The 12,238-nt window shown below is 39.3% G+C and overlaps 1 protein-coding gene across 2 annotated transcripts; it reads left to right on the forward strand.

The window, feature by feature from the left end:
• The first annotated feature begins 706 nt into the window (after positions 1-706).
• On the forward strand, positions 707-11,151 carry LOC107837957 (phosphatidylinositol 4-kinase beta-like). 2 transcript variants are annotated; one of them, XM_016678888.1, is made up of 5 exons: positions 709-937; positions 5,774-6,257; positions 7,142-7,623; positions 8,638-9,048; positions 10,843-11,151. In XM_016678888.1, the coding sequence occupies exons 2-5, from the start codon at positions 5,789-5,791 to the stop codon at positions 10,846-10,848; spliced, it is 1,368 nt and encodes a 455-aa protein (XP_016534374.1). In that variant the 5' UTR covers positions 709-937; positions 5,774-5,788; the 3' UTR covers positions 10,849-11,151. The 2 variants fall into 2 exon arrangements, with proteins under 2 accessions (XP_016534373.1, XP_016534374.1); XM_016678887.1 differs by lacking the exon at positions 10,843-11,151 and having other exon boundaries at positions 707-937; positions 8,638-9,322.
• The last annotated feature ends 1,087 nt before the right edge of the window (positions 11,152-12,238 follow it).

Genomic DNA, 12,238 nt, shown 5'->3' on the forward strand with positions numbered 1-12,238 from the left:
TGAAAAAATCTTAAGCGTGGTAACTGAAAGGTTTTCCTCATGAGCTGACGCTGAGAGCTGATGATGAGAGCTGTGTGGGAAGACAGGATTGTCGTTTCGGTCCAAAACGGAAACAACCAAAAACAGCTGCTTTGTCAATTTACCTGTAAGAACCTCAAACCTGATGACGTCTTAACTTCAAAATAAAAGGTTTTTCTTTCCATCTGCATCAAATTGGCACCGAATGAGAATAATTATAGCAATATCAAGGTGCAAAAATGAGGTTAAAATAAGTAGAACTGTCTTGATTTACTGAGATAAAAAGCAAAACATGAAAATTTAAACTATTTTCGATTTGAGCAATATATTAATAATTTACATTTAAAATCGTAAGAACTGTGATTTTAAAAGTTCTTATGATTTTAAAAGTTCTTATAATTTCACCCTCCATATAGATAATGGAGGGTGAAATATTTTGGTTCATTTTAGATCATTAAGATTTCCATTTAGAATCCATTTTAGATATTTCTATATATTTTTAATCTTTCAAAGAGAGAATTAATATTCATAATTTAACATGATGTAGATCTATGAATTAATCATCTTTTTCATTTTGTTAGTTTAATCTATTTCGGTTTAACAATTTATATTTTTTCGTATAGCAGTACTTTAATATGCTTTTATTATGTAAATTTTACCGGAAGTTGCAGCCTGTACGCAACGGTCGTCTTTACGGATCTTGCGTCACTGCTTCTTTAAAGCAGGGAGCCGTGAACGGCCAGGCCACGGAATCCCGGAGCAGATGGACCGTGACGGAGCCTAAAAATACGGACCAGAACCCGCACCACAACCTGGATTAAATACCGGGACTTAACTGGGGGTTTAATAAAGATTAAAACTGGATAATAACCTTGTGTATCGGAGCTTTTGATCGGAGTGAAGGCGCTCAAGTAGCCGGGTAAGTCCCCCCTTTCCCTCGGTATTTTCACTACGTTTCACTTTTTCAGTTTTAGTTCTGGTTCTGTTTTTGCTAGTTTCGTTAAACCGCTGTTAGCATTGCGGCTTCTTCGGCTGCCCCGTCGTTAAAATCCACGGGTGTGGGCCTTCTGTAGCCCGGCTATCGTCCTCCTTCCTCCAGTTTGTTTTCATCAGGAGGGAGCGGCTCTCCTCCTCCTCCTCTTGTCCTGTTGGCAGCCACACTCCTGTATCTTCACAAGACGCAATTTAACATCTTTAATTCTCAAAACGACATTTCTATCCTCAATTTTTCATATCCTCTTGTGGGTTTATACGGAACTCTGCATGGATCTTATTTACTATAAAAAATGATAAAAAAAAACAAACAAACAACAAATCCATAAAAATGAAATATTCCTAAAATAGTTTTAAGAATATGTATTTTATTTAGTCATTTTTCAGTTTGAATTTTGAAACTAACTCTTAATTTTGACAAAGAAAGAGTAAGTGTTATGTTTATTTTTATAAATACATTTTTAAAGGATCTCTTAATTGAAACCCTTCGTAAAAAGGCGACTTTTATTTAGAAGCATATTCATGAGCTTTATTGTGAAAGTTTTTAACCATATCCGGCCACGGGACGTGGTTACCATGGCATTTCCCACCTTTTTTAACCACAGCAGGTGTGACCGTTAGAATACGGCACTTCGTTTTAACTCCTAGCGATCCAAATAAAATGGCCTCTAGTCAAAAACTACATGTTGTGTCAAAAACCATTTAATTCATAGTGATTTTCATATTTCTACTTTGATTATAATTTAAGGTTTACTTACTTAAATATAAAGAAGGTTAAGAGTCAAATAACATAACATTTTATGCGCCGAGCCTCGTTGCTTGTTTGCATTACAGAGGGATTTAACTGAAAACTAGCAACATTACAGCATTAGTAGAAAGATAATCTGAAAGTAAATTGTTTTGTCATTCTACTATGAAGTAACAGAAGTAGTTTTAAAACAGTATTACCTTAGTAAGAGTTAGAGGTACATATTGTCTTTGGAATATCAGCGTCTACAATATTCTTATTGCTAACGATTATTTGAAGGGTAGTAACTTTTGGCTAGCACATTCCAAGTGTTTTGAACATTTAATTTTTTTTGTTTTAATGTAATATTTAGCCAGTTGGACTGAGTTATTTTAGTAATCGATTAATCTATAGATTGTTCTGACGATTAATCAGATTACAAAAAGAAGAGATTCAAATAAACAAATAATTAAATTTCCTTTTTAAATAAGAAAATGCATTTTTTATTGCCAAACATGCAACAACATGGCATTAATTTAGTACATCTGAACCATGTGACTCTAAAAATTGATGAGTTTAAACATGTAGACAAAGGTGTTTAATCTTGAATGCACCATTCAAATAGTTAATTTACTTAACATAGTATGTTGGGTTTTTTTTAGCAAATGGCCTTTTTTTGAGCCTGTATTTTCAAGTTCACAATTAATCGATTACTAAATTAGTTGATGGTTATTTCTATAGATGATTATTAACGATTTATCCGATTAATCGTTTCAGCCCTGAAGTCAAAATAAAAGTATCATGAGAGAGACGGTAAAACGAACACAAGCTTCTCACCACAAACGAGTAAAGTTTGTCAGTATGACCGTGTTTATTTAGGAGGGTCTGTTTTCTGTGGGCCTTTTAAAAAAGGAACCTGGCTGACATGGATTTTACTTCCTGATGAAGAGTGGAAGTGACGGCTGGATCGTTGTGTTTCTCCTCAGAGCGGCTGATATAAACCTCACACTTTGCCCCGAGCCGCACACATCGACCCCCTCCATCTCTGCGAGGACGCTGCGTTCACCGAGTCTGTTCGAATCAGTCTCAGCCCTTGACCTCTGAACTGTTTCATCATTCGCTTCCCTGTGTGAAGCTTCAAAGCAGCTCCTGAAATCACATCCACTCTGGATTTAAACTAAGGCTGCATTTTAATAATTGATTATATTATATTATTATCAGTTATTGTGACAATCAATCAGATAAAATTTGGCACATTTTTCATTTAACCACTTTGGCCTTTTTACACAATATTTGAAATGCATTAAAATACAATTTTGTGGATTAATTAATGGACATCAGAAGGTGCCTAATAGATTTTTTAAATTTTTTATTTTTTGCACAATTTGAACCAGGTGAAGGTAAAAACTATCCCTGTTGAGTTCTAGGTAGAACATATTTACAGACGAGGAAGGTTTTTCATCTTAAATACAAAAGTATATATTCTTTGTATAGTTTTGGCTTAATTACTGCTCTGACTGTGTTGTTGTTTTAGCAAGTGGCAATTTTTAGAGTTTGTATAGAGTTCATCGATTATTTAAATAATAGATTAATGACAATCGTTTCAACCTTAACTTAAACATCTTAAATTTTGACCGATTTAATCTTCTGCTCACAGTGTAGGATGCTTTTTACATCACAAATTGAATCGGATCTAAGATGTAGAATTAGTTTGAAGTGCTGCCTCCCTAAACGGTTAATTTTAATTTTTTAAACTGTGAAAAAAAAACCATCCACTTTGTTTTCAAAAAAGCCCTTTAAATTGTTATTTTCAACTCCTGCTATCCAATCATATTTTGAGTCTTGCCAGGTTGTGTCTACACCCCATTTTTCTGGCTAATTAAGCAACGTGAACCCGAGTGTCTGAACCCGAGTTCTGCAACCGGATCGGTCGGCCAGTGAGACCTGAGCTCCTCCTCAGACGTCACAGAGGAGAGCGGCGATCAGAAACAGCTGCAGGATGTGAATCCCAGCGCGCATACAAAACACAAATCTGATAGAAACAATTTACAGCGAGCCGGCACTCCCCTGCGTAAACGACGTCACCGTGACAACAGCCTCCACATCTGGAAAGCATCAGTCGTGTGTTAGCTCAACACTATCTCTGCAGTGGGATGATCTCATGCTCAGCTGTGTGTGATCAGGGACTCCTTTAGGAAGATGAAGACCCTTAGGGTGCATTCACACCGGCCCTGTTTGGTCTGCTTTAATCAAACTCAAGTTTGATTATTTAGAAAGTCCGATTCGTTTGGGAAGGTGTGAACGCACCATCGAACTCTGATCTGGACTGAAAAAGCAAACTCTAGTTACCTAAAAACTGGATACAGTTCAAAAAGCAGGAAGTGGACTACAGCGCAGGGAATTCTGGGTAATTAAAATCAAAACAAACGTAACAGTCTAATGCCAGCGGGAGAAACAGCCTGTGGCGTTTTACGATTAATCGGACTAAAAAATGGCAAAATCAGTAGATTTTTCATTTAACCACATAAGCCTGTTTTATACAAAATTTGAAATAAAAGATGCAAATAAACAATTCAGGCCCCTCTTAAGAAAATACATTTTTATTGCTCATATTAGTGCAGTATTGGCTCAATTAGAGGTTTTTTTTAGCCTGTATGCTCAAGTTAGCAATTAATAACTTACTAAATTAGTTGACATTTCAACAATTGATTAATCTGATTAATCGCTTCATACCTAAAATCAATATAAAAGTTAATGGACAAGAGAGAGAGGGTAAACAAACACAAACCTCTCAAGACAAAAGAGAAACCCTACAACTGCTAATATCTGACTCTACTCCATTTTTGTTTACGTATTGAGGTTGTAGTGTCGTTTCCTTCAGTGGTTCCTGGTGCAGCGCCCCCACAGGCGAGGAGGGGAACAGGTTTATCAATCAGTCTGGTTCTTTTCACACAGCACAGTGTGAAAGTGAACCGCAGCAGCTGAAAATATAACAAATATGACAATTTTAGCCTCCAATCGAACCGAGTCTACTGGATTGTCAGGAGTGAAAACATCCTTAGTCATCAAAAAAAAAAAAATCAAAAATAAGAGGCGTTCACTGATGAACTTGTCAATAAATCACAGTTGTAGGTTTCACTCGGTGTGTGGAGAGAAAGAATTGAGGAAGACTTAAAAATTCAGTTTTATTTGCTGGGTTCTTTCATCAAAAAATATTGAAAAATAGTGAAGCTGCGTCTGAAAATGTGACTTAAAATGCCACCAAATCAAAATAAATGTTATTTTTTCAGCCTTTCGGAGGCATTCGAGGCATCGTGATCTGTAAACAAAAAGAAATGTGAGGGAGCGGCGCGCTGTGACTGATGAAACATTTAAATAGAAACAAGACGCCTCCTCAGGCTGCAGACACACAGGGAGGAGGATGAGGATGATGGTGAAGCACATCGCCTGCGTCACGCCGTTGGCACACCAACGCAGCATGGAGGACTTCCTGTCCCGCCTCCGGCCATGTTTGATGCTGCATCACAGATATGGATCATTTCCAGAGTTGGATAGTAACTAAAAAAAATCACATTTGGGAGTATTTTTACTACGCTGTACTTTTTACTTTTACCTGAGTAATGTCATTATGAAGTATTTCTACTCTTATTTGAGTAAAATTTCTGGATTTTTTTTTTACCCACTGAATAAAAAACAAACATATTTAACCAATAATTTGCCAGACACAGACGGCAGTTTTTGTCAAAGATTCATCAGTTTTTTATTGACAGAAACTGATTTGAAAAAAATTTACTTTGATTTTGTTGGTTTTTGATTATAAATTATTGTCAAAATTTCCACTCAACTTTATATTTTGGTTTGCCTGATGATGTAATTTTTAAATATTAATTTTTTATTTGAATTTGTATGTTTTCTCGTGTCTTACTGATCGTTTCTTTCATATAAATAAACTAAATAACTGAGCGAATGTTGCTACTTACTACCCGGTAATATATTATACAGCCATAGAATTTAAATTTTCTCTTCTTTTTTTAGGCCTTTTTCCCCAAAATGGCCGACACCGAGGTCTCCTTATCCCCGGCGCTCCGCCCGCTCCACATTAGCCCCGCCCACTCTGCCCAGCCGCCGCCAACCTCCTCCTCCTCTCCTACCACCTTCTCCTGTCCTTCCTCGCCCTCCAGTGCCTCTTCCTCCTCCTCGTCTTCTACATCCTCCTCCTGCTCTGAAAGCTCCTCAGACTGCCCCAACCATCACCACCACCACCACCACCACCATCATCCTCGCCCTCAGCTCCAGCTGCCACCGCCGCCGCCCCTCAGCGAGCAGCTGTCGTCCCCCAGCGCCAGCCCGCGCAGCTCCAGCCCCAGCGGCAGCATCAGCAGCACCGGCAGCCTGGGCAGTAGCAGCGAAGGCATCGGCAGCAGCGGCGTGTCGAGCGGCGGCGACCAGCGGGGCCCCAGCCCGCTGCTGGACGTCATCTCCGAGGATGCCATGGAGATGGACCTGGTCGTCGATCAAGGTAACGACTTCCAAACAGATTAAAGTTTCCGTCTGATATGAAAACGGATCGTAAACTAATTCCTCCAGGACGAAGGTCCAGATTTACGGCTCCCAGCTGATAATATTTAGCTATAAACAGAAAGCATGAAGTGATTTATTTAGATTTGAGACGGCTGTAGCTCTAAAACCAAATTAATTTAAGTCATGAAAATAAGACATGTTAAACATCAGGCTGTCCAAATAAGCAATAAATCAATTAATCACATGAAAAACTAAAACTAAGTCAATAATTTACATTTGCATGATTTATTGTTTGTTTTTCTACCAAAAACTGGATGATTAAAATATTCTGTCTGGTACTTTGGCCTCAACTAGCAACTTGTTTTTTGAAGGACAGACTTCATAATTCATTTTGGATGCTAAATATTTAGATTCTAGCTAAATATTTAGCTTGAACCTCAATATTTAGCTAAGATGCTGAATATTGAGGTTCAAGCTAAATATTTAGCTAATACCCAAATTAGCTTTCAGAAAATCAGACTTGTGAGGTAAACCTTTAACTTTCCAGGTTGATATTTATCAAGCAACTTAAATATTGCATGCTCTTGGTGGGAAGCAAAAGTGTGAACTAAATCATCTAAACTGAATATTAACTAAATATTTAATTTGAAAGCTAAATGTTTATTTTTTTAAACTAAATATTAAGCTTGTGATTTACATATTTAGTTTGACGTTTTTAAAAGTTGGAATGAAATGTTGAAAGTATGACCTTGAATTTTGAACATTATTTCTCTATGACTGCCTGCATAAACCATTTTATTGCGGTTATATTTAACCGACTTTATGAATGTGATGAAGACGAGCTGCTAACAAATCTTCATCTACTTCCTCCTCTTCCTCCAGTGATTGACCCAGAGGTGGCGCTCAAGGCTTGTCAGGAAGTTCTTCTTAAAGTGAAGCTGCTCGACAACAAACAGCAGCAAGACGACCAGAAGCATGCGGACACGACCGACTGCTGCGGCCCGCCGTGGCACATGAACCCCGACACCAGCTCCATCAGAGAGGAAGAGGAGGAGAACGACGACGAAGGACAGAGAGAGACACCTGCCGCCCAGAAGCAGACGCCTCCTGCGGCGCCGTCCGAGTCGCCTTCGCCGTCGTCTTCCAAGCAGTCGTGGCTGCTGCGGCTGTTCGAGTCGAAGCTGTTCGACGTTTCCATGGCGATCTCTTACCTGTACAAGTCGAAGGAGCCGGGCGTTCAGGCGTACATCGGGAACCGGCTCTTCAGCTTCCCTGACGGGGAGGTGGACTTCTACCTGCCGCAGCTCCTCAACATGTACGTCCACATGGACACCGAGGTGGGCGACGCCATCAAACCTTACCTGGTGAGTCCTCACACACACACAGCAACAGACACACACACACAGCAACAGACACACACACGCACACACCTGGTGACGCCGCTTTATGTCACGACATCACAATATGGAATAATGTAATAAAATGTGGCATCAAAATGTAGTAAAACATCATTAAAGCTGCAATATGTAATAAAATCCTTGATTTTATTCTTTCTGCCACGTTATTACATTTATGCCGACATTACAAAAGGTGGCGACCACAGCAGTTTGTTTCATTTCTGCTACAGACATGGTGGATGGAGTGAAGCAGGGAAAGAGGAGTACATTTCTGCCAAAAAATTAAAAATTTTGAGATTAATCTAAAAAATTTTTAATAAAATATTCGGAACTTTCTGAGCTGCAAAAGTCTGAAATTTAAGAGGAAAAACTCAGAAATTTTGGGCTTAATCTCAGGAATTTTTTTTTAAAAAAAGGTGAAAATTTTGGAGCTGCAAAAGTCTGAAAATTGAGGGGAAAATCAAGGAATTTTTTTTAGAAAAAAAAAAAGAAATTTCTGAGCTACAAAAGTAGAAAATTTCTAAGAAAAAAAAAACACTGATAATTTGGGATTAAAATTTTTTTTGACTTTTGAATCAAAAAATTTCCAAAAGTTGAACATTTTTGACTTTACAGGCTCAGAAAATCTCCATTAATTTTTTTCTAGAAAGCTTCTGAGACTAGTCTCAAAATATATTTTTTCTTGCTGATTTTTGATTTTTGAAACTCACAAATTTCTGAGCATTTTATTTTATTTTTTTTTCTTTTAGAATTTTTTTTAGTTCTTTGGCAGGAAAAACATGTATATTTCCATCTACAATGGGCTTGATATGCCGTCGTGCATTTGTGTTTCAGAATAACCTAAAATTAATTTTCTACATCTTTATTCATTCATACCATAACTACGTACGTTTTGGGTTAATAAATCCTGGTTTAAATGGAGCTCAGTATAAGTTATTACTGTACATCTGCAGGAAGCTAACCCTGAGATTTGTCCCTCAGGTCCACCGCTGCAGGTCCAGCATCACCTTCTCTCTGCTGTCCGCCTGGCTGCTGGGCGCCTACTCCTCCGACATGCACATCTCCACGCAGCGCCACTCCAGAGGCACCAAGCTCAGAAAGCTCATCCTGTCTGACGACCTCAAGCCGCGGTCGGACGAGCCTTCGTCCGTTTCAGGGTCCGTCTCCGACAGCCCGCTGCCCTCGCCGCCCCACCACCACCGCCGCCACAACAGCAGCAACGTGGACGCCTGCGGCTCCCCGGACAGCGCCGACCAGGGGGACGTGTTCGTCTCTCCGTCCAGGAGGACCCACCAGAGATCCAAGTCCGACGCCACCATGGCGAGCGGCTTCCCCGGCGCCGGCCTCAGGCGGACGGGCAGCAACCCGAAGGTGGAGGCGGTCCATGAAGAGGTGAGAGGTCGTCACGTCAGGACGGGTTTCTGCTGCGATGAGTCTGTAACAACCAGTAAATCACCACAAACAATCAATATCTACAGATAATGTTCAGTAATTTCACTGAACTTCAGAACTGCAGAGCATTCTGGGAGTTGTAGGCAGAGGAAAGACTTTAGCTGTTTAAACTGTCAAGGTCAGCTAAGCTAAGTTGGTAGAGTCTGCTAACTCACTCACTCTGGTTACCTAGCAACCCACTCATTCCTTGGTTACCTAGCAACGACCTGCTGAGTAACTGGCACTGCAGCAGTTTAAGGTTTCATTGCTGTGCCTCATAACTGCTTAAAAATAAAACCAAAAACAATCTCATGGAGCTAAAACTGATAAATAATTAAAATTAAAATCAATAATTATTGATATCGACTAATATGAATCGCTTATATTGCGATACGTTTATCAGCCACATTGTCCAGCCCTCGCTAGCGGTCGTCATTTATCATGACATTTTATTATCATAAGAATTTTGATTTATTGTTGCCCCAATAAATTTTAGTTAATGATGCTTTAAAAAACTGACTTTATCAGAAATTGGTTTTTTTTCCACAGTTTGTTCCACAGCATCATCAATAACTGTCAGTAATTTTGAAAATATGATTAAATGTAGTTATTGTGTGCAGTTTAATTATTAACTACATTTCCACAATTGCATAAATGTGTTTTTTTTTTGTTTGTTTTTTTTTACATTAGTGTAATATCGAGGAAGTGTTGCAGACATTTTGTGGTGGCAATGCTGCCGGTTTGGATTCCAGATGTTTTTCATGTTGCACAGAATCTGCAGATGATCTAAAAGCTCCACTGATTCTGAAGGAAACTCATCCAAAATAAACCCGACACAATCCAACCCAAGCAGGAAAATCTGATGGTTGTCTGGTTTTTAACGGACGCAGACGGTTTTAGCTGGAACCAAACACAATGTGAAGTCAAATGAGGAAGGTTAAACTGGTTTCCAGTCAAAGTTTGCAGAGAAACCAAGAGATAAAAGATGTGTTGTCACATTCCAGGCTGGCAGCTCGGTCACAGCTCAGAGCCAGACGTTTTCTGTGACGTGGTGGAGAAAATACCTACTTAAAGAAACAACTGCTGTCATTTTTGTTCTGATTTTCCACTTCATCTGAAATTTATTAGTCGATTCTGGTTTGGAAAAACTGAATCTGGGAAATAAGGCTTCTTTATTCTCTGAAGCTGAACTTTTGAACTGCCGATAAGGAAAAGCTGCTCTGTTTGATTTTGATCTCGCTTCCTTCGCAGAACTAGAAAGAAATTCTGGTGCAGATTAGACAGAGTAACCAACCGAGGCATTGAACTGAGAAAGTCAAACATTTTCTCTGAGTTTGGCTGCAGACGTTGAGACGTTAGGAATGTTTGCTGCTGACATGACGGACTGCGGCTGTCAGCAGGTACGTTCGGGTTCAGCTTGTTTAACTTGCAAAAGAGAACGCAGCGCGCCGGAAGCCTGGCTGGGAGACGGCCGCGTCCAACTGGATGTTGATGCAACACAATCCGAGCTGCGCCAGACGTTTGCTTACAGCCGGGCTTCAGGAAGGCCCGTCCCTCTGACGTCAAATGAACGCCTGGTTCATAATCAGACGCAAAGTTTGACTTTAAAGCTTCGCTCCGATTTGGTGAAGCCTTTTCTCTCAACGCTTTGTCGTTTAATGCTGATGGGAACTACAGGACGCAGTTCTTCTCTGTTCCCGAAAGGCGGAAGCTCGATTGTTGAAACTTCCTCTTTTGTCTCTTTGCATCACAAAGAGATGAAAGTGGACTGGAGCACAATGTGAGAGAAGTTCAGGGGGAGAGGAACATGACGCCGCCGCCAAGCAACATAAACTAGCCGTTGTGAAAGGAGTGGTTGCCGTGGAGACGGAGCGGAGGAGGTGGCGGGGTTTTGATAAGACGAGTGTCGGCTTACGGCGACAGGACGCAGATGCAACAGATGCCAGACTCCATTTAAAATATTCATGATGCAAATGCAAACTACTCTTAACCAGCGAGATTTCTCTTTTTTAAAAAATGAAAATTAACATTTGAGCAATAATTAAATGACTTGTCGGATGTTAATTTCCTGTTTCTGGTTGTTGCACATTTTCTTCTTATCATTTTAGATCAGTGTGGCGACACTCTGAAGCTGTTGCAACAAAAAGGAGCCAAGATAATTTTTATATTACATTTGAGTTCAGTGTTTGGCTTTCAGCCTGTTTGGTCTCAATCAAATGATGTAAAAACACTTTAACCAGGACGCATTTTATTGTCATCGAGCACAAAAGAAAGCACAATGAATTTTTAAAAATAGCAACTCTTAAAGGCAAGTAAAATAACTGAATAAAATAATAAGAGTGTCTCAATAAATGTAAAAATATAGTAGAAACAACTGAGATGTTAAGGATAAAAAACAGAAATAAATGATAATTTTAGCTGCTGCATCTTTCTGATTAGTGAGTTTATTTGCAGTAAATTTTTATACATCTTTGTGTTAATTATTGTAGAATATACAAAACTCGTCATGAATTACGGCTGGACAATANAAAAGTATATATTCTTTGTATAGTTTTGGCTTAATTACTGCTCTGACTGTGTTGTTGTTTTAGCAAGTGGCAATTTTTAGAGTTTGTATAGAGTTCATCGATTATTTAAATAATAGATTAATGACAATCGTTTCAACCTTAACTTAAACATCTTAAATTTTGACCGATTTAATCTTCTGCTCACAGTGTAGGATGCTTTTTACATCACAAATTGAATCGGATCTAAGATGTAGAATTAGTTTGAAGTGCTGCCTCCCTAAACGGTTAATTTTAATTTTTTAAACTGTGAAAAAAAAACCATCCACTTTGTTTTCAAAAAAGCCCTTTAAATTGTTATTTTCAACTCCTGCTATCCAATCATATTTTGAGTCTTGCCAGGTTGTGTCTACACCCCATTTTTCTGGCTAATTAAGCAACGTGAACCCGAGTGTCTGAACCCGAGTTCTGCAACCGGATCGGTCGGCCAGTGAGACCTGAGCTCCTCCTCAGACGTCACAGAGGAGAGCGGCGATCAGAAACAGCTGCAGGATGTGAATCCCAGCGCGCATACAAAACACAAATCTGATAGAAACAATTTACAGCGAGCCGGCACTCCCCTGCGTAAACGACGTCACCGTGACAAC

Source organism: Poecilia formosa, unplaced genomic scaffold, assembly GCF_000485575.1.
Source record: "Poecilia formosa unplaced genomic scaffold, Poecilia_formosa-5.1.2 Scaffold192, whole genome shotgun sequence".
NCBI lineage: Eukaryota > Metazoa > Chordata > Actinopteri > Cyprinodontiformes > Poeciliidae > Poecilia > Poecilia formosa.